At 44.8% G+C, this 27,705-nt stretch overlaps 1 protein-coding gene across 2 annotated transcripts; it reads right to left on the reverse strand.

Annotated features, from left to right (window-relative positions):
• LOC135244407 (uncharacterized) lies at positions 1-24,818 on the reverse strand. Of its 2 annotated transcripts, none has more exons than XM_064316650.1 (5): positions 24,548-24,818; positions 24,039-24,115; positions 23,087-23,139; positions 22,886-22,985; positions 1-13,040 (listed from the first exon to the last, which is right to left on the reverse strand). In XM_064316650.1, the coding sequence occupies exon 5, from the start codon at positions 12,912-12,914 to the stop codon at positions 1,089-1,091; it is 11,826 nt and encodes a 3,941-aa protein (XP_064172720.1). In that variant the 5' UTR covers positions 12,915-13,040; positions 22,886-22,985; positions 23,087-23,139; positions 24,039-24,115; positions 24,548-24,818; the 3' UTR covers positions 1-1,088. The 2 variants fall into 2 exon arrangements, with proteins under 2 accessions (XP_064172720.1, XP_064172719.1); XM_064316649.1 differs by having other exon boundaries at positions 23,087-23,159.
• Positions 24,819-27,705: the final 2,887 nt, after the last annotated feature.

Raw genomic sequence — 27,705 nt, forward strand, 5'->3', positions numbered from 1 at the left:
TCACTTTTTAAGGTGAATTTAATATTATTGTATGAGGTACTTCCAAAAGGCGCATAACCTCCTAAGACGTGGCAATTCATTTTTGTCCCTTGTAAGGGACATGAGTCTCTGTCTTAACCTCAAGAACCATATTTCTACTATGCTGAAACCTGCACCACAAGGGACATTCAATAAAAATACACTAAATAATATTTTTGAAAATATTTTCACTGCAATGTTTTTGTCATCCAAGACACTCACATTATGTCAAAAAAATTAAAATACACTTTTTTTTTTCCTGCCGAGGATATTAAATTATCGGCAAAGAAGTGCAGAATTATTTGGGGAAAGGTGTTAAGGTATTTTTAAGTATTTTTTAGGAAAGACCCCACAACTGTACAGGTCACCGCAAGACTGAAACTGCCCCCCTCCGATTCCAACTAACACAACTGTGGAACTATTAATTTACTCCATCAAAAAGTTAAGATCGCTCAAAAAATAAAATCAAACTCAAAATCTACAGAGTAATGTTTGTGTCAATGGCCATTCTACATGTAATCCGCCTTATGTAAAACTGTAAGATGCTCTCTGCACGTATTAACCAATCATGATGCATAACAGGATGAAGAAAAAAGGTTTCAAGTCATTCTTCAAATGCGACTGTTAAAACTGTTAAAATGTAACATACATTTTTTTTGGGGTGGACAATAGGATTGTAGTAATTGTGACAAAAAAACTCCCCCACAGTATCGCTTATCGAGGACATGGTTAATGGAATGGTACACACCTTTCAATAGTCCTGCTTAGTCTTATTGTTCATTGCAAAAACAACAAAAACTATGTCTTTTAAAAAAAAAGGTTCATCAAAATTGAAAACTTTGCAATTTACCAAACTTTACATATATACTAAAAAATAGCTTCCCGTTCTAAACACGTTATGAAAAAGGAAAACAAACGTTTGTAACAAAAGTCTATTTTTGTTATAAACAAGTCTGATATACAGCCATATTGCCACTGTTTTATGTATATACATATATATTGTGCATGTATGAATTTAAGTCACTTTGTTGATAAAAACACAAGGCACGTGTCAGTCGCCACCAATAAAATCAGGCGCTTTCCATAGCAAAATCCTCCAATTCACCCATGGGTATAATATTTAAGTTTCGTTGGCTGGTGCAGCCTCTCTCATCGCCATGGGTGGGCTTTTCCGCCGGCTGATCACGCGGCCTGTAGGCAGGCTCGATGTATGGCTCTGGCTTCCTGCCGCAATTCTGCCGCGCGGCCTCCTGCCTCCAGGGGTCGCTGCGCTTTTCCTGATCCTCCATGAGCGCCGCGGGAGCAGACATCTGCGAGGCCGAGCGGAGCGGCGGGAGGGAGGAGACGGGCACGGGCAGGAACCCCGGGTACAGCACGTACGGCGGGGGGCTCAGGAGCTCCACGGACGAGGCGTTCGACCGGGCCCCGTCCGGCGACTGCCGCACGGACAGCTGCACGTACTTGCCCGTCTCGGGGTCGAAGAACATCTTGGTCTTCACCTGCACGGGCATGTCGACCACGAAGAACTGTCCCGAGTTTGGGTCCTGCAGGAGCTTCCGCTGGGTGAGGGGGAAGGGCTGTGCCACGAGGCTGGGGGCTCGGGGGCCGTACCCAGGCTCCACGCAGTACTGGGGCAGGGCCGGCTGGGCGGGGGCGGGCCGGCGAGACACCAGCACCTCCGTGGGGGAGGACGGCATGCTGGCGACTGCGCGAAGGGGCTTGTGTTCGACCGAGCCCAGGCTCGGGCCCGGGCCCTCGAAGTTGCCCGTCACCTCGGCCTTCTTGATTCTCCTGGTGGTCAGCCTCTTGGCGCGACGGAGGGCCTTCTCGCTTTTCGGGGGAACTGTTGGCGGTTTTCCCAGAGGCCTCAGGTCACTGCAGGCCGATTCGGGCCTTTCGCAGGGGTTCTCCAAGTACGTACTGGTGCCGCAGCTCTCCAAATCCTCGGACATGGTGCTGATGACCGAGTTGCGTCCGTCCTCATCTAGGCGTCGGTTTCTCCTGTAATAGCCCCTTGGCTCCCTTGCGCTTATAAACCCTGTGGTGGGGACTACACTGTGAGCAGGTTGCTCCCTTGGCGTTGTGAACTCTGGAGTAGAAAGAATGTTGTGTGCCTGTATGGCCCTCGCAGTTGTGAAGTTTGGAGCAGGGAGAGAATGTTGACTTGGTAGTTCCCTTGAGCGGGAAATTCGTGATGATGCAGCTGCAGTATTATGGACAGCGGGAACATCCACGTGCTCTCTGAGGTGATCGCGTTCCTCATCGCCCTGATCCAGGACACTTAAGTTCTCTTGGGAGGAGCCCAACCTCTGATCATCCGCAAATGTCTTATGGAAAGACGGTTTCACTGTCTTTGTCATTGGGGATCCCCTGAGGGAGTTGTCCTTGACCTTAAATAAGGGCTTCCCCAAAGAAGGTGAAGAAGTGTTGGAGCGCGTTGTTGGGATCTGAGCCTTGGTGTAGTCCATTAAGCTTTGGGCCAAGCCACCTTCATACAACTCTGCATGAACTAAACCACCTGGCTCTATCCTTGGCGTCCTCTCATGACCGTGAGATGAAGTTGCTGGTCTGTCTCCGGTTTCCATGTTTCTCTCGTGGTTGTTGATGGCATAGTACTGTAATGCTTCCCCAGGTTTCCCCATGCTCCTCTTAACTTCCACCACCTTCATTTCCCCTGGGCCCTTAGCCATTTCACTTTGCGCGCTCCTCAAAGAGGGATGTGTCTTATATTCTTCTTCTGGGCTTTGTGAAGCATCCCCTACAGTTAAATATGACTCCCTTGAGGGCACATTAATATGACCCATTGGCTGAGAAGAAATGGGAGCACCTCTCCAACCATTGGCCTGCAAAGGGAGGGAGGGAGGAGCTGTATACCGATTGTGGGGTTCATGGATGATTTGACCTTCAATATTCCGGTTTGGCTGATTTCTAGCAGCTATTTCTGTTCTGTCTTTCAGATTATTTGCAAGTGCTTCCTTTTTGGCGTCCTCCTTTTCAAACTGAGGTGGTAATTCATGTCTCATGTCAGTCGTTTCTTTGATTGGGAGTGTTTTGTATGTGGCATATGCCTGTTTTGGAAGTGCTTCCTTTTCATAGTGCTGCTGCTTTTGACGTGCAACTGCCCTCTCTTTAGCTCTGTGTTCTCTCATTGCAATCACCTCCCTCTCCTTTTCCCTAAGTGGGAGTGTTTCCTTTATTTCATTTTGAGTATTTGAAAGAGCTTCCATTTCCATTTTGCTATTTGCTCTGGGAACAACATTTCTTGTATGCGAGTTGCCTCTTTCATCAGAGACAGGCATTGGATGTTTACTATAGTATCCTTGTATTTGTGGAGACACTAGTGCCTCTTTTCCACTATGATATCTAGCCTTGTCGGTAATTGCATAAACCTCTGGATGCGTATGAACGTTTTCATGGGCTGAAAATATCTCAGGTTTAGCATGTGCATTTCCTGTTTTTGCAAGAGGCTGTCGTCTAGCATCTTCTCTCGAAGAAATTATTGCCTGTTTACTGTGCTCTTTTTCTTTCATCGAGTCTGGTGCCAATTTAGAAAGATCCTTGTCTTGGATTATACAAATATTTTCTGAAAGATTTTGGTATTGTTCCATAAGTACCTCTTGTCTGTTGCTGTTTTTTCCTCTGTCTGCACGTTCTTTGGTTTTGGTATGATATGTGTCTTTTGTTGAAAGTCCACTATCCACTGCGGTTTCTCCTTTTCCTTTGACTGCAAAAAGTTCCTTTCTTATGGGTTCCCTTTCTTTTGTTAGAACCATTTCCTGTTTAGAACTACTCGTCGTCGCAGTGGCTTCCAGTTTAGGATGGTCTTTGGTTACAAGCACTTTATGTGCAGAGTGTTCTTTCAAATTTTCAGAAAGGCTCTGGTATTGTCTTGAAAACAATTCCTCTTTTTGGGGTTCCACTGCTTCATTAGTGACCTGTTTTGTTTGGTGTGCATCTCTGACTGTGAAAGTATTTTCAGCGGGGACTTCATACTTCCTCACAAGGACTTCAGGTGGAACACTGTCAATTTCTTTGCCTCCACTCTCTTTGTTTTCTGCAACCTCTCTATCCTTTGTTGCCATGTTACTTACTATAGCATTTCCTCTACGTGCAAAACCTTCATTCTTAATGAGTTCCTCCTTCTTTAGTGCAAGTACTTCCTTTTTAGTGGGATCTTTTGTGGCATGTACCTCTTGTTTAATAGTGTCAATTTCTTTGATCTCATATTTGTTTAGTGTACTGCGATCTTTGTCCTTTTCCAAGAGGTAATCCAGTATTGTAGGCCCTTTTTCCCTGGCTGGAAGTTCACCCTGTCTAATATTGCTCCTCTTGCCTGGAAAAACCTCCGATTTAGGGTATTCTCCCTCTTTTGACCTCATTTCCATTCTTAGACTTTGCTTTTCTTTTTCTGTTACTTGCTTTTCATAATTTTCTTTCTCCCTCTGAGAAACAACGTCATGCCTGTCTTCAATTCTTTCTGTGTTTGTGCGGCCATGCCTATCAGAATCCGTTTCAACCTGTGTTCCCAGTAAGCCCTGATTACCCTTGTGGTTTACACTGCCTATAACAGTTTCATTTTTAGAAGTAACAGCCCTGTCCCCAACTTTATTTGTTACTCCAAAATTTCTGGTATCTTGTTTTTGGCTCATTGCAAGCGCTTCCATTTTAGCCTGGTCATTGTCGCTTGCTGAAGCGGATTCATTTCTCATACTTTCTGAGCGTAGTGGAGCACGATTACTCCTGCCTACCTGTTTGTTCTCGAGCATGTGTTTCACCCGGTGATCCCCAATATCAAGCATCTCATTTTGACCATGTTCACCATCTCTCGGCACAGGTTCCCTGCGTCTAACACCAGCAGCTTCACCAGTAATAAGCGTGTCCTTCTCGCCGTGTTCTTTATTGGTGACAGCCGATGCTTCCATTTTAGCAAGAGGACTTCCACTGGCTGCAGTAGTCACATTCCTTATGTTTTCTTTTTCCCTTGAAGGGATTCCATATGTAATGTGCCCTGTATCATCAATTACAAGCCCATGCTTAGCCAGGTAATTTTTGTCCACTATACGAGTCCCGGTCTTAGCGTGTGGCGTTGACGCGTGTTCCCCTTGTCTGGTGTTCATTCCATCACTGTTTGCACGGGTGTATCTTTCAACCTTTTCTTTTCGCCGTCTGGCAAGAGCTTCGAGTTTAAGTTTGAGATTCTCATCAAACAGAATAGGTTGATTCTGAGCATGTGCCCTCTCCCTTGTTGACAGAACTTCCTTTTTATGTTTGTGATTTTCAACACCCGCGATGGATTCGTCCATATCACTCTTTATTTTCGGAGGAGAGTCACTGTTGCCATTCCTGTTTGCAAGCACAGCCTGGTGGATTTTGTCAGTTACACTCCTTACACTGCGAGGCCGTTCATTTTCTTTTACTGGAAGCACGTGGACTTTGACCCCATCTCTTCCTTTGTTCATAACTGCCGCATTTTTGGCATCTCCCTCTCTCGTCATACTTACTTCCCGTGTTGCCAACTGATTTTCAGTGACTGCGATGGTTTTGTTTCCCAGGTATTCTCTCTCCCCTGCTGGAGCCCTTTCCTGAGTAACATTCACTCTGTCTCTCTTTTCAAGGTCTTGTTTAGCCTGGTGAAGTTCTCCAATGGCTGTGGTCTTAATGAGTTGTGTTGATGAACGTTCTTCCTCTCCTGCATTTACTTCCTCTTTATTTGCATGTTCAAAGCTTCCAGAATGTTCTCTCCTCCCAGCAGGGGCACCTGGCGAAACTTGATAATTTTTGTTGAAACTACTCGTTTCCTTTTGAATATGCTCTTTCTCCTCTCTTTTAACACTGTCTGTTTCGTTGCTTGTTAGTACATCTTCAGCAAACTCGATCTTTCTTGTTGGAAGTACTTCCTGTTTACCTTTGTGTTTTTCATTGACTACAACACCTCCTTTCTGAAGTGTTGCAGTAATTTCCTTTTCATCCTCTGTTGGTTGAGGTAGTTCCTCTCTTACACGGTCAGTGACCTTACTCGCAAGTTCGTGTTTAGGTTGGTGATTTGCTTTGACTCCGGCTTTAACGTGCGCTACTGACGAAAATTCATCCTGTCCATCACTCCTTTTCTTCTCTTTATCTACGGTTGTGTCACGTTCATTCGTTTCCTCGCTGACATCACTTTTAGCATGTTCTTTCCCTCCAGCATCACGCACCTCCAGCATAACAGGGTGATTTTCATTAATCTGAATAGCTTCCTCTTCGGGACTTTCTAAAGAAAGCGGCACGTCCCATCCAAGGTCGACCGTCTCTTCCTTTGCAAGTGATTCTGCTTTTGCACCTTTTGTCTCCCTAGTTGCAAGAACCTCCGGTTTAGGCAGGTGCGTTTCATCGACTGCAGCCGTTTCGTTTTTAATCGATCCCTCTTCCCTTGACGTAGGCGCTTGGTTCACCACGTCTTTTCTACCCATTCTTTCAGGGTCATCTTCAGGGCGATGATTTTCTTTGACCGTGTTGCTTTCATTTATCATTAGCGATGGGTACTCTTCCTGACCACCGCCCACTCTCTCTCTGCTTCCAAGTGCATCCTTTTCAGCGCTACCATTCGTTGTACCAACACGAGAGTCCAGCTCAGCCTGGACCCTTTCTGCGGTTTCATGTATTGAATGTTCCTCTCCTATTGCCACTGCGCTGTCTCTCACCTGGAGGGTTTCATCCACCGGAACAATTTGAATTCTGTTGTGTTTTACCGATGGTTCATCTTGCTTGAAGCTGACTTTTTCTTTGCTTGCAGGTGCACAGCTCTTGGCCTGGTCCTTCTGTCCTGTTCCAGCTATACCCTGCTCATCGCCACGCGTTGCCTCCTCAGCAGCAGCTTCATGTGTAACGCACACCGCCGGTGGAAGTACTTCCTCTCTAGCATCGATCCTCTCCTCATCGCATCTTTTACCTTCCGTCTCTCTTGGAGCAACAGCTTCTGGTTCAGTCCGGCCATTTTCATGGAATGCAGTTGCTGCATTTACCTTTTCCACCGATTGAAGGAGTTCCTGCACCAGGGTGTCCCTGTCCTTATTTACAGGCTCATGTGTTGCCTCATGCCTCTGGGTCGCAGCAATGGCTTTTTCCTCGGCGCTTGTTTTGGGCGAAAGCTCCTCCGACTCGAGTCCGATTCTCTCTGGGATTCCAGCGGCATTGTTTTCAGGACTTTCGCTCTTTCCACTTTGCAGAGAGTCGAGTTTAAACTGGTGGTTTTCGGGCAATGAAACACTTTTGCTTTCCACTGAAACTATTTTCTCGCTAACAGGCTGGTTTGCATCATGTGGAATAATTTTGATCCTAATGTGTTCTACAGATGGAGGTGCATCCTCTCCAACACTGGTTTTCTCTTTCTTTGCAAGTTCATCATTTCTGGCACATTCGGCCTCTTTTGTCGCAACAGTTTCTGGTTTCACCGGGAAATTATCATTGACCACATTTTTCTCTTCTTTCATATCTGGTTTTTCTACTGACTGAGAAATTTCAATTTCAGCATGCTCCCTGTGCCTGTTTTCAGGTTCTGGTTTATCTTGGAGGCTTTCACTGATGGCAAGAACTTCAGATTCAACACGTGCCACTGGTGGAAGTTCTTCCTGTTTGACACCAAGGCCCTCTGTGTTACGAGGACGATCATATTCAGCCTGTTCTCTCTCTCTACATGCAAGAGAATCACGTTTAACCTGCTGACTATCCCCTAAACTACCAGTTTGATGTTTAGAATAAGAATCTATTGCAAATATGCTCTCACTGACCTGGGGGATTTCACCATGTGATATAATCTTAATTCTGATATGTTCTACTGATGGTCCTTCCTGTCTCAAGAAGTCTCTTTCGTTGCTTGGCACAACATTTTCAGCACGTTCCGTCTCTACCCGTTTAAACACGTCACTTTCCTGAACTGCAAAAGCTTTATTTCCATGTTGTACTAACAGAGGTGCGTCCTGCTTAAGACTGATTCTCTCTTCCTTTGCAAGTGCATCGTTTTTATCATCTTCCGTCTCTCGTGTTGCAGCAGCTACTGGTTTAGCCGGGGGATTTTCACTGATGGTGAGTGTTTCACCGACCCTATTTTCTGTTTCCAATGATCGAGGTAGTTCATGCATAACACTGCCCCTGTCCTCGTTTGCAACTTCACATGTAGAGTCTTGTCTCTGGTTTGCAGTAATGGCTTCCATTTTAGCACTCGTTTCTGGTGAAACTTCCTCCTCTGTCAATCTTATTTTGATTCCAAGGGCATAATTTTCAGCTGTTTCGCTCTTTGTGCTAGCAAGAGAGTCTAGTCTAACCTGGTTGGTTTCACGCAGTGCAGCAGTTTCATTTTTATCTTGGTCTTCTTGCACTGCACCAGTGACCTCTCTGACTAGACGGGTTTCATTGTTCGCAATAGTATTTTTACCTCTGATGTGTTCTAACGATGGTGGTACTTCAGGTCGAACAGCAACACTTTCTTCGCTTACAAACAGATAATTACGAGCACGTTCCTTTTCAATTGTCACAGGCGAAGCGCCGTCTCTATGTTTTTCATGATTTGCAGTAGCTTTATTTTCTATGTATTCTGCCATTGGATGTTGGGAACTCATTGCTTCTTTGTTTACAGGTGCATCACTGGTATCACCTTCTCTCTCCCTCCTCGAAAATATCTCTCCTGCAAGCTGCTGCTTTTCCGGTTCATTCGCAGTGTGATCCGCTGACATGAAAGCTGCCTGGCTCACACTGTCCATCTCTTTGTTCAGAAGAACATTTTGAGCTTTAGCCTCGTGAGTTCCATCAACATCAACTGCAGTGCCCAGAGTCCGAGTGTGTTCTCGTGATTCTGGAAGGCCCGCCATTTTAACCCTGTCTCTTTCTTCGACCGCATGCACACCCTCTTTTTTATCAGCATCTTCCTCTTCAGCTTGGCTCACGTTCACGCTGGCTGCAGTCGTAATGTTTTCGGCGTTACTGCTGCGGCTCGACGGGGACGTTTGATGGGGATTGCTGCTCTCCTCGGCTGCTCGTTTGGGCTGGTGAATTCTGTTGCCCGCAATGGCTTCGATCTTGGCCCGTGCTATAGACTGAAGCTCTTCCTGTCGGATGCTGATTTTCTCCGTTTTGGCAATGATGTAATTTCTGGAGTGTTCCTTCTCCCGTGTTGTGGCAGCTGGTTTGGCTAGGTTAGGTTTTTCTCCGTCCCCAGTGATTACACTCTTGACGTGTTCTGCTGATGGAGAGTCTCTTTGGGTGACAGACGCTCCGTTTCCACAGTGTGTCTCTCTTACAGCGAAGGAGTCCTGTTTAGCCAGACGGTTTCCATCGACCGGTACCGCGTTCTTTGTAACACGTTCTGCAGACAGAGGCTCTCCCTCTTTGCTCCCGTGCATGTAAACTTCTTTCTGTTTCGTGACGTGAGCTTCCCACTGGGCGTGCCCTTTTTCTTTGATCGCGAATATTTCCTTTTCGGCGTGAGCTTTCAGTTTTGACGTCAGTATTTCCTGTCTGGTTTGGGCTTTTTCTCTCGCCGGCACTGCCTCGCGCTCCTTCGGCGAAAGCGACTCATTGCGAATGGGTCTACTCTGTCTTGATAGCCGCAGATCCTTAGCAGACCTTTCCCATTCAGAAGCAGCAGACGGGTCAGTGTTGAACCTTCGGTGGTGTTCCACGGCGTCGCTCGGAGCGGCGCCGTCCAGTGGCGCTCGCAGCACTTTCCCTCGTTCAGGTACGGTAACGGAGAGCACGTCGTTGTTCGCGTATCTCTCTTGCATTCCTCCCCCTTTCATTTCTTTGAGTTCTCCGGTCGCGAACAGGCCTTTGGCCACGTTCCTGCTCTCCCCCAGCGAGCCTTCGTACTGCTTAATCAGCGCCTGCACTTTAACCGGCTCGTGTTTGGGCTCGCCCGTCCCCGTCCCAGCCGTGTGTCTCTGCTTCTCCAGCTCGCGGTCCTTTCTGGCAAATTCCTCGATGGGTGCATATCTAACGCCTCTGGCTGGAGGCAGGACCTGTTTGACCCGGTTGGCCGTTTCGTCGGCCGATGTGGCATTTTTCTCGCTTGCCGCCTGCGCCTGTTTAGAGGGACTGAGGTCCGTGACGGCAAACGCCTCAACGCTCGGATGCCTTTGATCTTTTGGTAAACGTTGGCTTAGGTCCTGAGCAGGACCTTTTTCATGCTGGTTGATAACAAACGTGTAATTTGCACCATTTCTGTCATCTGTCCTTGAAGGTACACGCTGTCTTGCTTGTCCTTGAAGGTAATTGCCGTCCTGTTCTTTTACGAAAAATTCATTTTTCACAGGTTTATTCTCTCTGGTTACTGGCACTGCCTGCTTTGCCTGTTCCTTTCTGCCAAATGCTTCATTTGGAGTATATTGAATCTCCCTTGTGGGATGCAGACCCTTACTAGCAGCCAGATTATCATGGTAATTTTCTTGAGCGTCGTACAGCCCTTGATCGATACGTCTGTACTCCTGTCTTCTGTTAAGCCCTTCGTTTGGGCCATACGGGTTTTGTCTTAATACTTCAACCTGGTTCCTTGGATGAATTTCCTCATTTTTTCTAAAAAGTTCATTTTGAGCGTGTTGTTTTTCTTTAATTGCTGTCAAATCTTGTTTAGCGTTCCCTTTTTCTGTATTAGCAAATAACTCATTTTTATAACTGTGCTTCTCTCCTGAGACCAGTGCATTCTGTCTGTCTGTGTTCCCTCTTTGGGCTTCAAGTAGCTGTCTGTCTCTCTCAAGCAATGCAGCTATATCTCCAATCATGGAAACCTTTTCTGTCTGGAAGACCCCTCTTTCATTGCTGGTGTTGTTTTTAACTAAATTCGCATCTGCTTCCAGTTTATAATCGTATTGTTCTCCAGTCCTTGCGTTTCCCACGTGTTCGTTTACTCTCGACGTGGGTACGTCTCTCTTATTAAACGGCTGAGGTGGCCCTTGCGTTTCTGGAGCCTTGTATTTCGTATCCTGCTCTCGTTGGCTCCCAAACTCGCCGGCCTTCCACGAAGAGGGGTCCGGTCTCTTTCTCCCAGGAGTCTCGTTTGATTTGGAGTCCACATGCCGGCCACCTTGGCCCTCGGCGAGCCTGTCTCTGAAAGACCCGCTCTCCTGCGGCGTGTGACTGAAGCTCCGGTAACTGGAAGCTTCCCTGACAGTCTTGGGCGAGATTAACGTCAGATAGTCGTCCGAACGGCTGCCTTCGGCGCGTCTTACGTAGGTGACCGCGTGCGTTTTGGTGTTTTGGGCAACGGGGCTGTTGACAGACTGGAGATCCATTACGTTTGATCTCACAAGTGCGCCGGTCCAGGACAGGGGTGTGTCTGAGGTAACGCCTCCCTCCTTACCGGTGAGAGAGTCCAGCTGCGAGGGCTGTTTGCTGTGATCTGCGATTTCCGTGCTCTTGAACATGGTCGGGGTGTACGTGCTCTTCACTCTTTTCCTGTTGTCTTTGAGGTTGAACAGCAAACTGGAGGCCATGGCCTTGTACTTGTTGCGTGGTTTGATCTCCGGGGTCGGCCTGGGATCGGACTCGGGTGACAGCGGCGGGTCGAGGACGTTGGGAGAAAGCGCGTACTGCAGGATTTCGGAAGTTTCCGTCTCCTGTCTCGGGTGGATGGTGGGCGTCAGGAGCTGGGATATGCTGAACGGGGTCCCGCTATTTGACGTCTGCTCGTCTGCCACCGTCTGCACCTTGAGGTTAGTTGCCGACGCCCTGCCCGTGGAAACCAGAACGTCTTCCTTTCGCCTCAGCTTGTCGCTCAAGGGCGATGCCGTACAGGGACGGTTCTGATTCTTCACCGGCTCTTGCCTCCTCTTCCAAGGCGGGCAGTTGACGTTTACCTCTGACTCGCTCCGCTTTTCGATGGCGGACGCTTTCTGCCAGACTGCAGACGCCGGCGGCTCAGCCGGGAGAACGTTGTCGTACTGTTTGCGATGAGATCCCTGCTCTTCCAGCTGGACCATCTGAGCTCTGTGGGCCACCGTTAGCTCTCTGTAGAAAGGGGAGTCGTACCACCTGGGGGACTGACTTGTGGACGGGACGTGGGGCATGGCATCCCTGTCGTACAGGAGGCGGTTGTACTCCTTCCACGTCTGGAATGGGCTGAATTCACTGTGGAGAAAGAAGTTCCTGGTGCTGGGCGTCTTGAAGCTGCTACTGCATCTGCTGCTGCTCTTCAGGAAGGTCGAGGAGGGAGCGGAGGACTCTGCGTTCGGCGGTATCTGGGGAGCAGCTGCTACCTCGGACGACTGAAAGTGATTTCTGTTTTGGGTGAGGGTACTGCCCTTAATGCTCTGGTGATAGACGGAGGAGAATTCGGACAGTTCCTTCTGGATGCTCAGCAGGGCCGAGCCGCCCCAGGGGTCGCCGCCTTGCTGGTATACGGAATCCTGTGACATCACAGCGGCGTCGGCCGCCACGCCGCCGTTCCCGTCGTACTCCGCCGCGCCGAACGCACCGATGAGAGACGAGGTCCGTTTCTGCTGCCAGGTGGCTTCTATGACGCCATTGCTATGGTGGGAAACGCAGTCGCCGGCGAGGGCGTGGTGCTCCTGCTTGGCCGCGGTCTCATCCGTCACGAAACGTTGGAGCATCGGAGCGCCCCCCCAAGTTCCCGCCGCTTCTCCGTGCGGCTCGCCGACCCCGCGGGGGAGCGTTACCCCGGCGCTCCCTTTGACGGCCTCGTGGCTTCGCGCCTCGTCGGCGAAGGCCTTGTGGCGCTCGACGGGGGAGGAGTCGTTGTAGACGGCCTCCTCCCCGATGCAGAGGCTCCGGAAGGCCCGGTCCGTCAGGCTGCTCACCTCCCGGTCCGTTTCGTCCATGAACCCGGAGGCGTCGCCGAAGCCGTCGCCGTGTCTGCCGTGCCCCTGCGCGCCTCCTCGGTAACCCCCGTGTCGCTTGTCGTGGGAGCTCATTTCAAACGTTCGGGTGGGTGGGGGGGGGGGAGGGTCGTTCCCAATCTGTCTCCTCAGGGTGGGACCTATGCCGTTTCACCTCCAACCAGTTCACCCTCCGAAAGGTGAAGTGATCTCTCTTCCTTCCTGCAGAGGAGCATAGGATAAGAGAAATCGTGAATATCTGTGAGCCAAAAGAAAATAATCAGGCAAAGATATATTTTATGATTTTAATTTCCCCTCAAATTCTTGTTTGTTGGCAAAATGTGAACACACCATCCCACACAATTAAACCAATAATTAAACTTGCATTGACTAATAAAAATAGCCAATGCGAAATACTGTGAGTCTTTAAAAATTTAGAAATTGCATTTCTCATCTAATATGCTGGCACAGCACCCTGAAAAATAGCACTACTGCAGAGTAAATTTAGAATGCAACACAAAATAATGGTGATAACTAGGCAGTACAAAATTGTGCAAATGAGTTTTAAAAAAAGTAGACTGACAAACAGAATTATCATAAACAATATGCAAATAACAAAAACCAAACAGGATTACTGTAAGATAATAGAATCCTGGAACAATAATAACATTATATTTAAAAAGCAATAGGATGCAACAAACATTCATGAAGTGACAACAAAGGCCAAATCAAACCATATTAATTCACAGCTGGAGGATAAAATGAAGTCACATATGACTGTTGAGATGCTGGTACCTTCAAATGAGTTTGGCAATAGATAGCCCATCCATTCGGCATTTAATCTAATCACTCAAATCACTGTTCTGAGTGCCTCACCCAGCCAGGCTAACAGTTGACAGGTGGCAAGCCAGCACTTGACGGAAGTAAATATGCGTGGACCGTAAGTAGGGGCCTTGCTGGTTCTACTGCACTCAGGCAGCAGGAAACTCCCTGCTGGGCTCTGATTGAGATGAATGCTTTACAGCCCTGTGATTGAGAGGAACATCCTACTGTGCGGTGATGGAGAGAAATGCCCCCGCTGCACTCTAATGGAAACGCCCTACTGAGCACTGATTGAGACAAATACCCTACTGTGCACTGATGGAGGAAAACACTCAACTGAGCTCTGATTGGGGGGGTAAATACCGTACTGCATTCTGATTGGGGGGGAAATGCCCTACTGTGCTCTGATTGGGGGAAATACCCTACTGTGCTCTGATTGGAGGAAAATAACCTACTGAGCTCTGGTTGGGGGAAATGCCCTACTGTGTTCTGATTGGAAAAAAAATGCCCAACTTAGCTATGATTGGGGGAAATTCCCTACTGTGCTCTGATTGGGGGGATACCGCCATACCGTGATTGCATATTCTAACATTATTGTGAATAATTATAATGTTTATTTTTTCCACCTATTCAAAATATATTTGAATATTGAATATACACTTGTCAGTTCTACCGTGTTCTGATGAGGAAAAGTGTGCCGATGCCATCTAATTAAGAGAAACAGGCTACTGAACTCCAATTGAGAGGTATGCCCCGCTGTGCTCTAATGGAGAGAATTACCCTACTGCACTGTGAAAGATAAATACCCAATGGCGCACTCTGCTGCAGAGAAAACACCCAACTGTCCGCTGATTAACAGCAACGCCCTGCTGTGCTCTGGAAGAGAGAAACACACCATTGCACTCCGACAGAGGGAAATAAAAACTGTGTTTGATGGGGAGAAGCGCCCTAACTGCACTCTACTGAGCTAAGTGGCCTACTGTGCATTACTGATCCAGCTTGGGCTGAGAGCTACCTGACCGTGTAACTCCAAACTCCAGATTCTCCCAGAGGTTTCTGTGCGCTTACTGGACCCACTGGCTGGCTGAAAACAACTGCAGAAAAACCTAACCCTATAAACAGATCAATATGACTGGTCAATAGTGGCCACTTTGTTTTAAAAATAAAAAAAAATCTAAAAAATCACCCTCTTCTGAAAGTTCGTTCCTTACTGTGTTTCCTTTCCTTAAAGTATAAAGCGGTTCGGGAATCACAAACAGGATTAATATGGTAAATAAATATTTAAAACTGAATCCTAGAATACTTATACAGAATACTATTTTACTCGCCACTAAGACAGTTTAGCCTCATTCATACAACACGGTAACTATGGTGAGAAGGCAAGGTTTTTTAGGAACACTTGGAGCTGAAGAGGTTTTGCAAGGGTCAAATTCTGAATTAAGTGATTTATTAAATTCATTACACATGAATAATGTAACTTACACAGCAACTAGGTATAAAATGAAAAGTTTTTTTTGATGGAACACGCTGCAGCAAATCACCAAAAGAAGTGCTACTTTAACCAGTCTTTGGCCACAATCTCTTTTTTTCCCCCTCCAAATTTAGATCCCTAGTTACATATGTGTAGGCTCATCTGATTTGTCAATGCTGCCAGAAGCAGATATTATTTTGTTTTTTAAACTGCCCAGTCCACCGGCTGAGCTACAGGCATTTACAGCAGAGGATTACCCAGCATGCCTAGCAGGTGCGAGCAGACTGAAGCTTCCTGGCCAGTAGGGGTCACTAGCGAGACACAAATTCTGTGCCAACGGGAGGCCCCCCGCTCGGGGGGATGGGATGGCCTATTATGTGGCCTGCTGCCCACAGTCTGCACTGGCACTGTCCGAATCTGGTACCAGAGACACGTCACTCCACCAGTGTTGATGAGTCACTCAGAAGCCCGTTAAAGCAACGATCCGGATATTTTTGGCTGAATGAATAAGACTACGTGGCCCAAAGTGTTTTTGTCCTTATGAGTACCGGTTCACTTCCGCACTCTCCCTGTGTGTCCGGTGACGGGTTCGTTTTGGTAGTGTGTGAGGTTTAAAATAAAGCGTCAGGGAGAAGGCATTGTGGACCCCTTCCTAAGTAATATCTCTGACCTTCATGAGTACGCGATGGACTCGCTGCCTGCTCCCCATACGGGCCAGTACGGCACACGTGAGCTATTTTTGGAAGAGAACGATGCTTCTTTTTTTCGACCTCAGGGATCAGATATAAAGCACCCCCATCACCACCACCCCCCCCAATCCCAAGAACGTTAAAAAACTAAGATGACAAAAGCTGGACAAAAGATTAAGAGAGACAAGACAGTGAACTCTTTCTTTTAAAAAAAACATTTTGTACAGTGTATTGCTTAATTATTATGTTTTGTATATGTATATATATATATACACATATATATACATATGTACATATATATACACACCCTTTTTCAATAAGCAACCATTTTCAATCGGGTAGGTATGAGTCACATGCAGCGATTCTGAAATTTCAAACAATAAGGCATATTCACCCAGCAATGGTTCAGCCAACATTTTTAAATAAAAGATGCAAAAGATTTACTGCCAGTCTATCAGTCTGGTCTGATTGGTGAATATTACAAAAAATGTTATTCTGCTGACTCATCAAATCTGTAGTCACTGCACTCTGCTTTGGATCACTACAGTTAGTGCAGAGCAGTGTTAGCTGTGTGTGTGGCTCACTGTGCTATGGTCGGCGTGATCTTTGTGAATTGCGTCGTCTATTTTTGACCCCGTCCTAGATGGAATTACTTCAGACTGCAGACTACGATGGCACTTCTCACCACTGTGTTTGTACTGGGATAGCCACAGGACAGGACAGAACAGGACAGGACAGGACAGGACCTCCTTGCCTAGCCTGATATTGTTTCAGAAAAATACTGATGAGTGCATCCTGTAAGCTCTACCTTATTTTGCAAGTATGATTTTGTATCATTGTATTTTGCTGTTTTTTTTTGCTAAAATAAATCATTCTACACCAGTCGCTTTTCTCTTTTCTCAAAAAACTAGATTCAACCAAAAACTTTTTTTAAATTTGCCTCACTATCAAATTCAAGCGTTTGCTTTTTTTTGTTTTCACGAGCACAGTTTAGCGAGGTCAGCAATTATCAAAATATATTTTTTTAAAACATTGTTTGTCAGGGTTAAAGACATTTGTTTACCGACTCTGGGCCATATATATTTCCCCACACTTTTCAGAAACACAATTTATTGTTCTACCACAACAAATTAGTTGTAAGTAAGATTAAGTGATCCGTTGCACAAACCCCAGCGTAAAACAGCAGGCCAGGTAAGGCGTGCATATTTTAAATGTGTACTTAAGCAAAGGCTTACTGCCAGTCATAAATCTGGCCTGTACATCTGCGTAATTCCCTTCAATAATAAGACAGCAGCACACCACTTAGCTTCGGTACACACTGCTAATGATATTTTCATAGAACAAAGCCCCATTGTCCAGGAGCAGGGTCCTGGCAAGGCAGCTAGACAGTTTGAGTACTGCTTATCAGGAGCACAGTCAATGACTACATTTACATGCATGCAGTATTCTGGGAAATGGTCCTCATCCTGGTTAGTCATATTCTGAATAAGCTATTTATATGTGCCATGAAATATGATCACCATTGATATTCCTGTATATCTGTATGTGTATATATATATATATTTATATATATAGTCTTCAGAGTATCCCACACAAGCCCCCTATTGGACATGAATGAAATTTCGTACCAGATCTGTGGTTTTGGAGAGATGTCCACTTTTTCATTGTTTTTTTCCTTTTGCAAAAATTTCTTATTATTTTGGAATTACTTATGGTCCCCTGAAAAAAGGGGGGGGGGTGGCAGCAATGTATAACTGACATGCAATGTAAGGCTGACATTTCTACATTCAATATGGATGTAAATGCCCTCAAATTAATTACCCTCAGCCTGCACTTTAACTACATATTTCATTGTTTCATTTCAAATCATTGTGCCGGAGTACAGAGCCAAACCAACACAAGTCGTGTCACTGCCAAAATATTTATGGACTGTACTGTATTTTTAATTACATGCATTCTCATATCCAGTTGGATCTATTATGACCAGGGACACCAGTTTATCTAGGGTACGTGAACCAGAATGGTTTCAACCTGCATTATCATCTAAATCCCTATGAGGTCAGCACTGGCATTAGCACCTGGCTAATTATACAAGAAAGGAATGTCAAAAACAAAAAAATTATTTTAGTGACCAGATGCAACAGTACACTCCTGGTACACTGTGCACACATCAGAAGGGTCCGTTTACTGTCACAGTTTGTACCTAATGCACACGGCACAAAAAACAACAGCATTTACAACAAAACATTTTTTAGTGCAAGCAAGTTTCACTTGAAAAATCTGGCAATCCTACGTGCATTTTTAAATATGCATGTAAGTTTATTTATCTTGCAGTGCTTAAACTTGCACTTGGGTAAGCAGATTCCCAGAAATCGATGGTCAAAAACGTTTTCAGGCACTGCCCAAGCAGAATGTTCTGCTAAACAGACTTCATGGTAAAACCATGCTAAACAGGACAGGGCAGTTGGTATTCTGTCGTACTGTATCGTGCAGTACTTTATACTCCGGATTTGTGGACCTGGAACGTGACACCACGCCGGACACTGCAGGGCAGGCACAGCTGCAGGAGCCGCTGCACGTCAAGGGTTCAGAGGCACCGCAACCAGCGCAGCTATCCAGCTAACTCAGTAATCATGGTTTGTGAAATACCCCCCTGGAGTCCCAACCTACGCCGCATGCAGCCAGAAAGCTTTCAGGGAAAGAAGTGTCTGAAATCGCTTCCAGTATCAACAGCACTACATGTGAAGGCAGCACCTGACAACAGAAACAAATCCAAGGGCCTCAAAATGGCTCCTGCTTCTGCAATTTCAACTTGCAGGGGGAGAAAAAGGACAAAAAAAATCCTCAAGTAACTTTCACCAACTACCTCTAGACAACCCAGATCTACTGAGAAATGTGGACAGTGGTTCTCAAATGAGACTTACTTCAGCACACCAGCTCACATTCCCATCGACCACCTTTGACCTCTCAGCCTGAATCTGTTGCAGCTCCTCATCAGTAAATTCTGACTCTAATACATACGGTAACGTAGGTGAAGCTCTCTCCGTAACCATAGCTTCAACGTAACCATAGTTTCAATGTCTCAATTTGCAGTAGCTTGGCTAATATCAGGAACAGCATGCAAGAACAGCACGTCCAATAAAAACACATTTCAGTCTATTCATGTTTTATAACTGAAAAGACAAAAATTTGTCTCACCGTTATTCCAAAAACAATGCAAGATTTTTAGGATTGCCACAATAGCAAGCTCACATGGTAATTGTGTTGTTTTTTTAGGGGGGGGAGTGGGTAAGAGGCATATTCTGAATAAGTGTCAACATGGTAGTGGGTGAGGTGAGTACTCACTCATCACTATAAAGCACTATGAGCGTTTGGAAAAGTGCTATATAAATGCAATGATTCATTCATTCATTCATTCACTCACTCCATATAACATTTAATAGAAGCATGTCTATTAATATAAGAATATGACCAGGATACTGGCAAATGTGTGCTACAGTTATCAGAATAAAGTGTTTACATGGGCGATGTAACAATAAAACTACTTGAAGATTTTGAATAACATCAAATTAATATAATCAAGTTCAAAATAGTTTAAGAAATCCCAAGGATCTGGCCATCTTGTTTATAGCCTTTTCACAGGAAAGAAGCTGGTGCTATTTACTTTCCTTTGGTACAATGGAAGTTGGTATACATATGTTCAAGAGGGCTTTGTATTATTATCTTGATGTTGTAGCTTGTCATGCCTCCTGGTTTGACTTGGCATAGATTAGGTCAGAGAGTAATGTTTACTGTGTGAACTGTTATATAATGAGTATTGTACCTTATCAGACCTGTGTTTTGTAGTTGTTCCAATGACCTTCGGTATACCATTATTGTACTTCACTTTGGATAAAAGTGTCTGCCAAATAAATGTAATTTAATGGCAAAAAGCATCATTTTTTTCATCTTTTTTTTGGGGGTTGTCCTTGCTTTTACAGGACCCTTATCCTATAATTGCACTTATACAAACCCTGTTCTAAAAACATGTTTATGCAAATAAACAACAAAAGAGACACCAACAAGCATCACACAGTCCAGCCGGTGTTCCTGTTGTTCAAACGCACATAGAGTCCCTTCAGAACAGAACTGCTGCCCAAACTGCACCAGATATACTAAAAAAAAGTATGAACTGAGGCCCATTGAACCAGTTCTGGAAATGCAGGTTTGCACAGGCCAAGGGAATATAGTTTTGAAATATAAATGAGTCCTCCAAGAAAACAATACAAATATATATCTGTAAAAAAAAAAAATCACCAAGAGGCAGAAAAAAAACTGAATCCAAACCCAAGTCTCCATGTTCATTTATAAGAAATTGTCATTCGTAAAATCTTTCGGTAAGTGAAACCATCTGACGTCCCTCGTCCGTGCCAGTACACGGACACGGACAGTCATAGACAGAAACACTGATCACAAAATTATGAAGGTTTACACGGCTTCTCACGGCTGCAAGTTGAGCTGCTGGCTCCTGCCGGGGTTTTCCCCCCCCAATATCTTCCCAAATCTATAAATAGTCAGTGCCTATCAAGACCGACCAGCGAACCCCCCTACTGTACCTTTAAGGGTCTGCAGTTTTCAACCCCCCTGTTGAAAACCCAGTTGTTAATAAGGCCGCTTGTTCTAGTGCATGGATTAGGCCCCATCCAGGGTCCTGGTGTTGGATCCGGACCGTGCCAGTGCTGGCTGCTTGTGCCAGCGCTGGCTGGGAGTGGCGGCCCAGTCGGGTGACTAGTGTCACGCAGTGTGAAGAGAAAGATTGAGTCATCCGGGGTTACAGCGTCTCATTGGACGCCAGTGACCCCCCCCCCAAGGGACGGCAGCCGTTAGCATGGCTAGCAACCGGGAGCTCAGAAACAGTGGCTTATTAAATGAGACACGCTAAAACTGCTTTATGGCATCGCCATGTGTGTAAGCACTTGCTCATAATCCAGAGTAACACAATGAATACACATGTATAGCAGGTGTACTTTTGTTTTAGCTGCATACACTCTTCAACCATTTGAAGAACATTTTTTGTAATGTTTTATAAAAATTGCAAGTCAGCGTTCTAAAACTCAATTGCTTTCATTTGCCAGTAGTGAATGTGGTCAGCATCATAATGTTCACTTTAAAAGACTTTAAATCACATGCTTACGATCTCACACCTTAAAGAATTAAACTTTAAAAAGAACTCTACTAATATCAGTTTCATCACATGTAATCAGAATGTCATCTCAATTTAAACCCATTCTGCTCTACAAGTGATTCGACTGTATAGGCTATAGGCTACTGCTCATCTTACGAAACTTAAAAACATAAGCTAATGAATCACTGTAGGCTACTGAGACGTATTTAAAGAAACGTCAAAACAGAATTTTTGTGTGTCAAAACCTTCAGTGTTATATTGAGGCCATCTTTTAATATTTCCCTTACACAAAAACTACCGATTAAGAGTACCCAAATTTTATGGAGCTTCCCCATCAAAAACAACACGATAATCAATGAGACTGAAAAAAATTTAAATGAATGAAAACTAAACAACTAAAATTAAAGCCTTAAGCTAACTAACAAATAGAGTTTTTACTTTTTTAAAATTAATAGGCATACATTCAAGCACTTTTTTCATGAATTGCAAAGAAATCGGAATCTTACATTTCTTAGAGAAGTTAGGTTGACTTTGGATGCAAATATGAGATAAGCTTGCCGCTTATTTACTTAACCTGAAAACAAAAACCTTCTACACCTACACAATACGCTATCTGAAAATGGTTTCAGACTAACAGTAAATGCACGTTGAGTCTTCCGCACGCCAGTTTTTCAGAGATGACAGCTTTCCACACTCTGGGTAACGACTGTCGGTGGGATGTGACTGTGCACATCTGATCAAGTTATTTACCCTCAACGTATATAAATAAAATGCTTCAAAAACAACAAACAAAGTATAATTTTATGAGGACCGGCAAACTGAGAATATTTATTTTTATTCATTTAATTGGCAGGGACAGTAGGCAGCCACTTGGCGGTCCCAGAATGAGCTATCAAGCTAAAATTTCACCTGTTGTCGCTGGGCAGGTAACAGTAAAAGACAGTGCATAGAACTAAAATACACTCGTACAGTAGGTTACTACGATTGGCAACGGTCAGTATCCGTAAAACAAGACATAGCGTGAAGATAATTTTATTGTAGCGATCCGGCTGTCTCCAAACAGACCTAGAATAACTCTTGAAGCAATTTGTATCCCTCGTTCGAGCAACTCTGCCGGGTTCTCTCTGCCTGAACCAGAACTTCTCTCTAATGATCAAACACAGACCACCACAAAAAAGTATAACACCACCAAGGGTTGATGACAAAAGGCCATTGTAATGAGAAAAATGTGGGGATATTATGACATAGTAGGCTACTCCGTAGGCTTAAAAAAATCACACAAACGGTGGCTTGAGTCGGACTAATATAAGGCATTACTTAAACGACGGTTCGTTCCAAATGGCAGGCTACTTGTACTTAAAACAGACGTTATTTTCCAAGCTGATGAGCATGGGCTACTAAAATTTTGGTAACTACGCTATATACAGTAGCCTATCTGCGTCATGCCCAGCACAATTTGGCCGCATTTCAGAAATTTTCCAGCTCTTAAAATTTGATACCATTTGCGTTCTTAATGAATTCTTTGCGTCTGCTTGTGTGACAAGTTTATTTTTACCCAACGACTCTACTGATGCCGCTCGCACATCTGACGTCTCCAGGGAAAGGCTTCACAAGACAGTGAGACACAAATTATTTAATTTATTTTTAAAAACTGCTAGTAGCCTATACGTCTAAGGGGAGTTAGTCAGGTAACTTGGCTATGTAGTTGTGTAATTACTATAGTCTACACAAATGCTGGCCGCTGCATACCCTATCAACGCCGCTTTGCTTCTTAAATATGTTGGGCTTGCACAGTCAAAGCATAAATATTTTCTTGGATGTGTTACCCTCCTCGTCAACCAATCTTTTAAAAACAAACTGAAATTATTGTCAACCATGAAGCAGCCTTTTTTCCAATTACACTGCACAACTGTCGACTTACCTTTTGCTTCCGTATTGCATTTCGAGGCAAGAGCTTCTGTCAAGTTTCAAAGAAAACGGATTCACTGAGATATCCAGACAATGTCATTTGAACCCGACAGCTGAGGAAAAGACAAGGTTTTCAGTTACTTTAGAGAGCACTCTGGGGGCGATAAACAGTTTTTTAAAATTCTTGTCAGAGGACATAAATGGCAAAGTGTACCTTCGAGATTGCTCGGGCCTTTGAATCCAGGTGAAATGAAGCAGACAAGGAATCTGGAGAAAGCAGAAATGTTCTGAAATAGGAGTGGGGAGACGGAGAAACCAAACAGTTGTAACACGGGAAGAAGCTAGCTTGCTAGCTAGCTAGCTAGCACATGTATTGGAATAACCATTTGGTGTCGAGTAACAGCAGGCGAAATAAACATGCTCATCAGCTATTTTTATATTTGGAGAGCCGGACCTTGCGGTCCAGTTCACTTTTCGAACCTTCAGAGTCTGTGGACTAATGAGTTCACACAGAACGACGGTTTGTAACTGAAACACCTTGCATTCAGTGAGAAGCAATGTTGGCTAACTGGTGACTTGCTTCAGCGGCTAAATCATGTGTTTTTGCATACATGTGGCCAAGAACAAAAATAGCTCAAGACATCACCCACAATTCACTCTTGTTTTGGTGCAAGCAGTAGCCAACCAATGTGGCAATAAATTGACTTTGATTAATTAAAATAACACTGGCCACCAATCTGTGAGGTCTATATTATTATTAGCCTAATGATTTATTATTATTATGAATGATGATAATAGTTTTTTTTACTTGCCATAGTATTTCTTTAAGCTAACGTTCTTCGCAATATAATTTAAGTCATAACCATTTAAAATAAACCCTTAACAATGTAAACTAGACTTCATGTTGTATCTTCTGAATTCATAAATGGAGACAGATGTGACGTGCATTGTAGACAGGCAGTGGTTTTTAAGAATAATCTACCTAAGCTACACAATGTATTCAGTATTTAGTCTTCATTATATAAAAATGATACAATTAATTTAAACTATGGTGTAGAAATCTTGCTTAAATTTGGTTCTCAAATTTAAAAGTGCCATACTGAATAAACTGACTGACCCCTCCCTGACCCACCCCTCCTCTCCCCCAACCCCCCAATTTTTTTCACCTTGTTATATTCCAGTTCTTTGTCTTCTATCCTCTCTTGGCCGTGCTGTCACTTGAAACATCTGTCAAATCTATTTTCTGCTTAATTCATTTAACACAGAAAAACACCAATTAATTTAAGTACTTTCATATCTTTTTCTTATTGGGAACAGGTTAGAACTGCAGAAAATAATTCTAAAAACACATTTCAGCTGTGTTGAGAAAGTATTGGAAATCTACCCCATGAAAAGTGTGAACCATTAAGTCGTGCTTTTAAAAATTAAAATAGGAAATTTCATATAATGTATAACTTGATTTTCAAGATTTCCTTTTGGTGCCTGACCAATGAAGGAACAATTTTGCATGACCACTTTTTTTTCGGCCAAATGCTTGTACCTTTTCGGGAAATAACATTGATCTCTTGGTAAATCCCCTTCATCTCCCGTCTCGAGACGTTTTTTGTTCATTTTAATAGCGGAAAAGAGTCGGTGGGCGTTTTTTATTTTTATGTTACAGTGCACAGGCACTTACCTCTTGGCAAAGGAGGTCACGGGGCATGGAGACGCGATCTTTCGAACGACCCGGCCGCAGAGTTTTTCGAATGGTTTTTGCGTCAACTAATCTTCCCACACACACAGCCTCCCGGTTCTGCGGGCAGGCAATGCTATAATTGGAGATGGGGCGCTGAGGTTATTTTTCCCAAGAGCCCTAGCTGCCTTGGAACCATCCCGCCGTGATGGACACCCACACATGTTTTCTGCAATATCGACGGGGGTCGGGTCAAAGAGCTACTTTGCCGCCGCTGCGCGCCACCGCTCTGCTGCCTGTTGCTGTGGCGCGAGGAGAAGAAGCGGACGGCTTGTCATCAGCCGGGTTTTACGTGCTCGCTGGTGGCACTTGATCCCCCCCCCCAACCCCTGCTCTCTATGCTGCTGGCCCACTGCCCATAGACAGACACGCTGAACCTGATTCTGGGGTGGGGTGGGAGTGCCGAGAAGGAATAATCTTGCAGTGTCACTGATTGGCTAAGATCACTATCTTTAAGATCACTCGCTGAAAGGCGAAAGTTAGGGTGATAGAGATTTGCTGTGTATTCAGATGAGAAAAATATTTATATTGTGGGTCTCTCAACATAAGCAAAGAGGGTGAGTGGGTTTGCGTTCCACACACACTAACACACACACACAAACAAACACTTGTAAAAAAGGTGATTAAGGGCGATTAAATTTATTTGAAATGAAACTATTTTTTTACAGGCTTAAAATAAGACACTGAGAAGTTGCTAACTCTACCATTCAGAGCTACAATATGTGTAGGTCAACTGACAGATTGTCCAATAGGGTCTGTTACTGCTGGGGCCCTACCAAGACTCTAAATCCAGAATATAAGAGGGCACGATAATGAGAACAGCTCTTTCACCAAGGCTTTACGTTTACCTGCAAACTAGAGAGCATCCAGCACCGCATCAAGCCTGGTCTGGAATACCCCAAGGGCCGCTGCCTGTGCTATATGGTCTAGCAAACTGTTCCACGAATCATCTCTCTGTAAAACTTTACTGTTACTTAAATGGGTTATTTCTGGGCATACATTCAGGCAAATTAAACAGCAAAACAACTGCACATTATCTTTCTGAAATGAGCCGTCTGATTCAAGTGTGAACCACTGTCTGTCCCTTGAGGATGGTTCTCAGTGTAGCAATGCATCCAAGGTCTGTAATTGACCTCTGACCTGCCAGGGCTGAATATGACCTGTGACCCTCCCAGGGAGGTATATAATTGGCTGTTGCAGTGTTTTTTTCTCTGCCTCATTACAAAATAGAGATACCTCTGGTGGATCTGGCTCTTGCATCTTTCTCAATACCTTAACAGGAAGTGGAAATGGTGCCACAGGAAGCGGGAGACGGCAGCACAGGAAGTGTACGATACCGGTACAGGAAGTGGGCAATAATAGTGCAGGAAGTGGACAAAAGCAGCACAATGAGTATGTGGTGGTGTCACAGGAAGTGGGAAATGGCACCACAGGAAATGAGAAATGGCAGCACAGGAAGTAGGCAAGAACAGTGCAGGAAGTTGGCAATGAGCTTATTCCAATCACTTATTTTATCTGTCCTCATCTTCTTGGCCTTGCCCGACCCGGAAATTGATCGAGGTCCGCCACCTTTAAGGACATTAATCTGTTAAATGCTTCTTGGAGGAGCTAGGAGGCTCCCAGAGAAAGCTTCAGACAGGATATACAAGAGCATCCATTGTGAAAGTTTTTTTTTTTTTTCCAGAATGTGTGACATAAATGATCAATCTGTGGATCCACTTCTCCACATCTGCCAAATCTGTAACTGACATGGTTTCAAATTGACGCCTGAAAGAGCAAGGATGTTCCATTTTCCAAATGAGCAACTGAAATAAGCCAAATGGAAACCCAGGAAGTGGGCACCGTCAGCACGGCTGGACTACCCAGTGACAACATCCTTTTAGACGGTGCATGCTGTGGCCTGCCCCCTCCCAAATTTTTACAGGGAGTTTGCAGTGATGGGACAGTTCATAATCTTGACTGGGAAATTCCAAATTAGGGAATAAAAGAAAATCTGTGTTCAGTCAGGAACCTGGAATTATCTTGGGACCCCCTCCCCACCCACCCCCCTGTAAGAAGACGGTGTGGAGCCACGTTTGTCTGCCCTCTGAAATGATTTGTCAGAAGTGCTGTCTGATCTTAGCAGCGACTGAAAGCCTTACAGGGACAGCAGCCAGAGTGTCGCTCGGCTCTTCCGTCACAAGTTTATTCTCCGACTCCCAGGTCACATGATTCCTCCACCCCCCCCCCCCCCCAAAAAATAAATAAACAGGCAATATGTTGGGCCAAGAAAGAGAGACGCTTTTGCAACACCACGAGTCATAATATGCTGTCAAAACAAGTCACCCTGTCCTCTCTTCAAATGCTGGAAATCATGTTCCTCCCTAGGGGAGCTGCATGACATAAACGAGAGGATCCTCCTGCTCAGGTTACACGGACAGACCACGGCGGCGGTCTATTTGTTGCGCATTTTCAAACTGCAGCCGCAGCCGCTGGAGCCGGGTTACCCAGCTTCAGAGGAAAATAACCTGCGCGTCGCCTCTCAATGGGCTCCCTCTGTCTTGAGTGCTCGGGAGGGGCCGACGAGCCATTCAACCTATCAGATATCAGCATATTCCTGTCAATCACAGGATCGCGCTACGCCACCAACCCCCGTCCGGGAGGATCGGAAAGTCCCTTCCCCAAGCACTGTCATTTTTTCATTTTCATGTTTGTTTTTTCGTTTGTTTTTTTAGCAGAGGTCTTTCTAAGCCTTCGGAAATACTTGCAGAATTTAATGTTGGAACTTTAAAAAGATTTTTTTAATGTTGTCATTTTTCATTTTACAGATTACAGATATTCACAGGCCTTGAACTTTACTGATCTGTTTCCCCCCCCAACTGAAGACATTTTTAAAGCTCCAGATCAGGTGTTAATGTCTAATATATCTTGTTTCTCTCTCCCCAAACACTCTTGCAGACCCCAAAAATACTATTCTCCACATTCAGTAGTCATTGTAGCCAGTAAAAATCCAGAAGAGTGGCCACAGCATTACCATCATGTGACTGATATAATTCTGCTGCATTGTTAGAAACAAACACCTATCTCCTCACCCATTTATTGAGAGAGAATAAGCCTAAAAT

Source organism: Anguilla rostrata, chromosome 18 (assembly GCF_018555375.3).
Source record: "Anguilla rostrata isolate EN2019 chromosome 18, ASM1855537v3, whole genome shotgun sequence".
NCBI lineage: Eukaryota > Metazoa > Chordata > Actinopteri > Anguilliformes > Anguillidae > Anguilla > Anguilla rostrata.

Coding starts and splice junctions, on each gene's coding strand:
- LOC135244407 (XM_064316650.1), bottom strand. CDS start 12,914: ATGAGCTCCCACGACAAGCGACACGGGGGTTACCGAGGAGGCGCGCAG.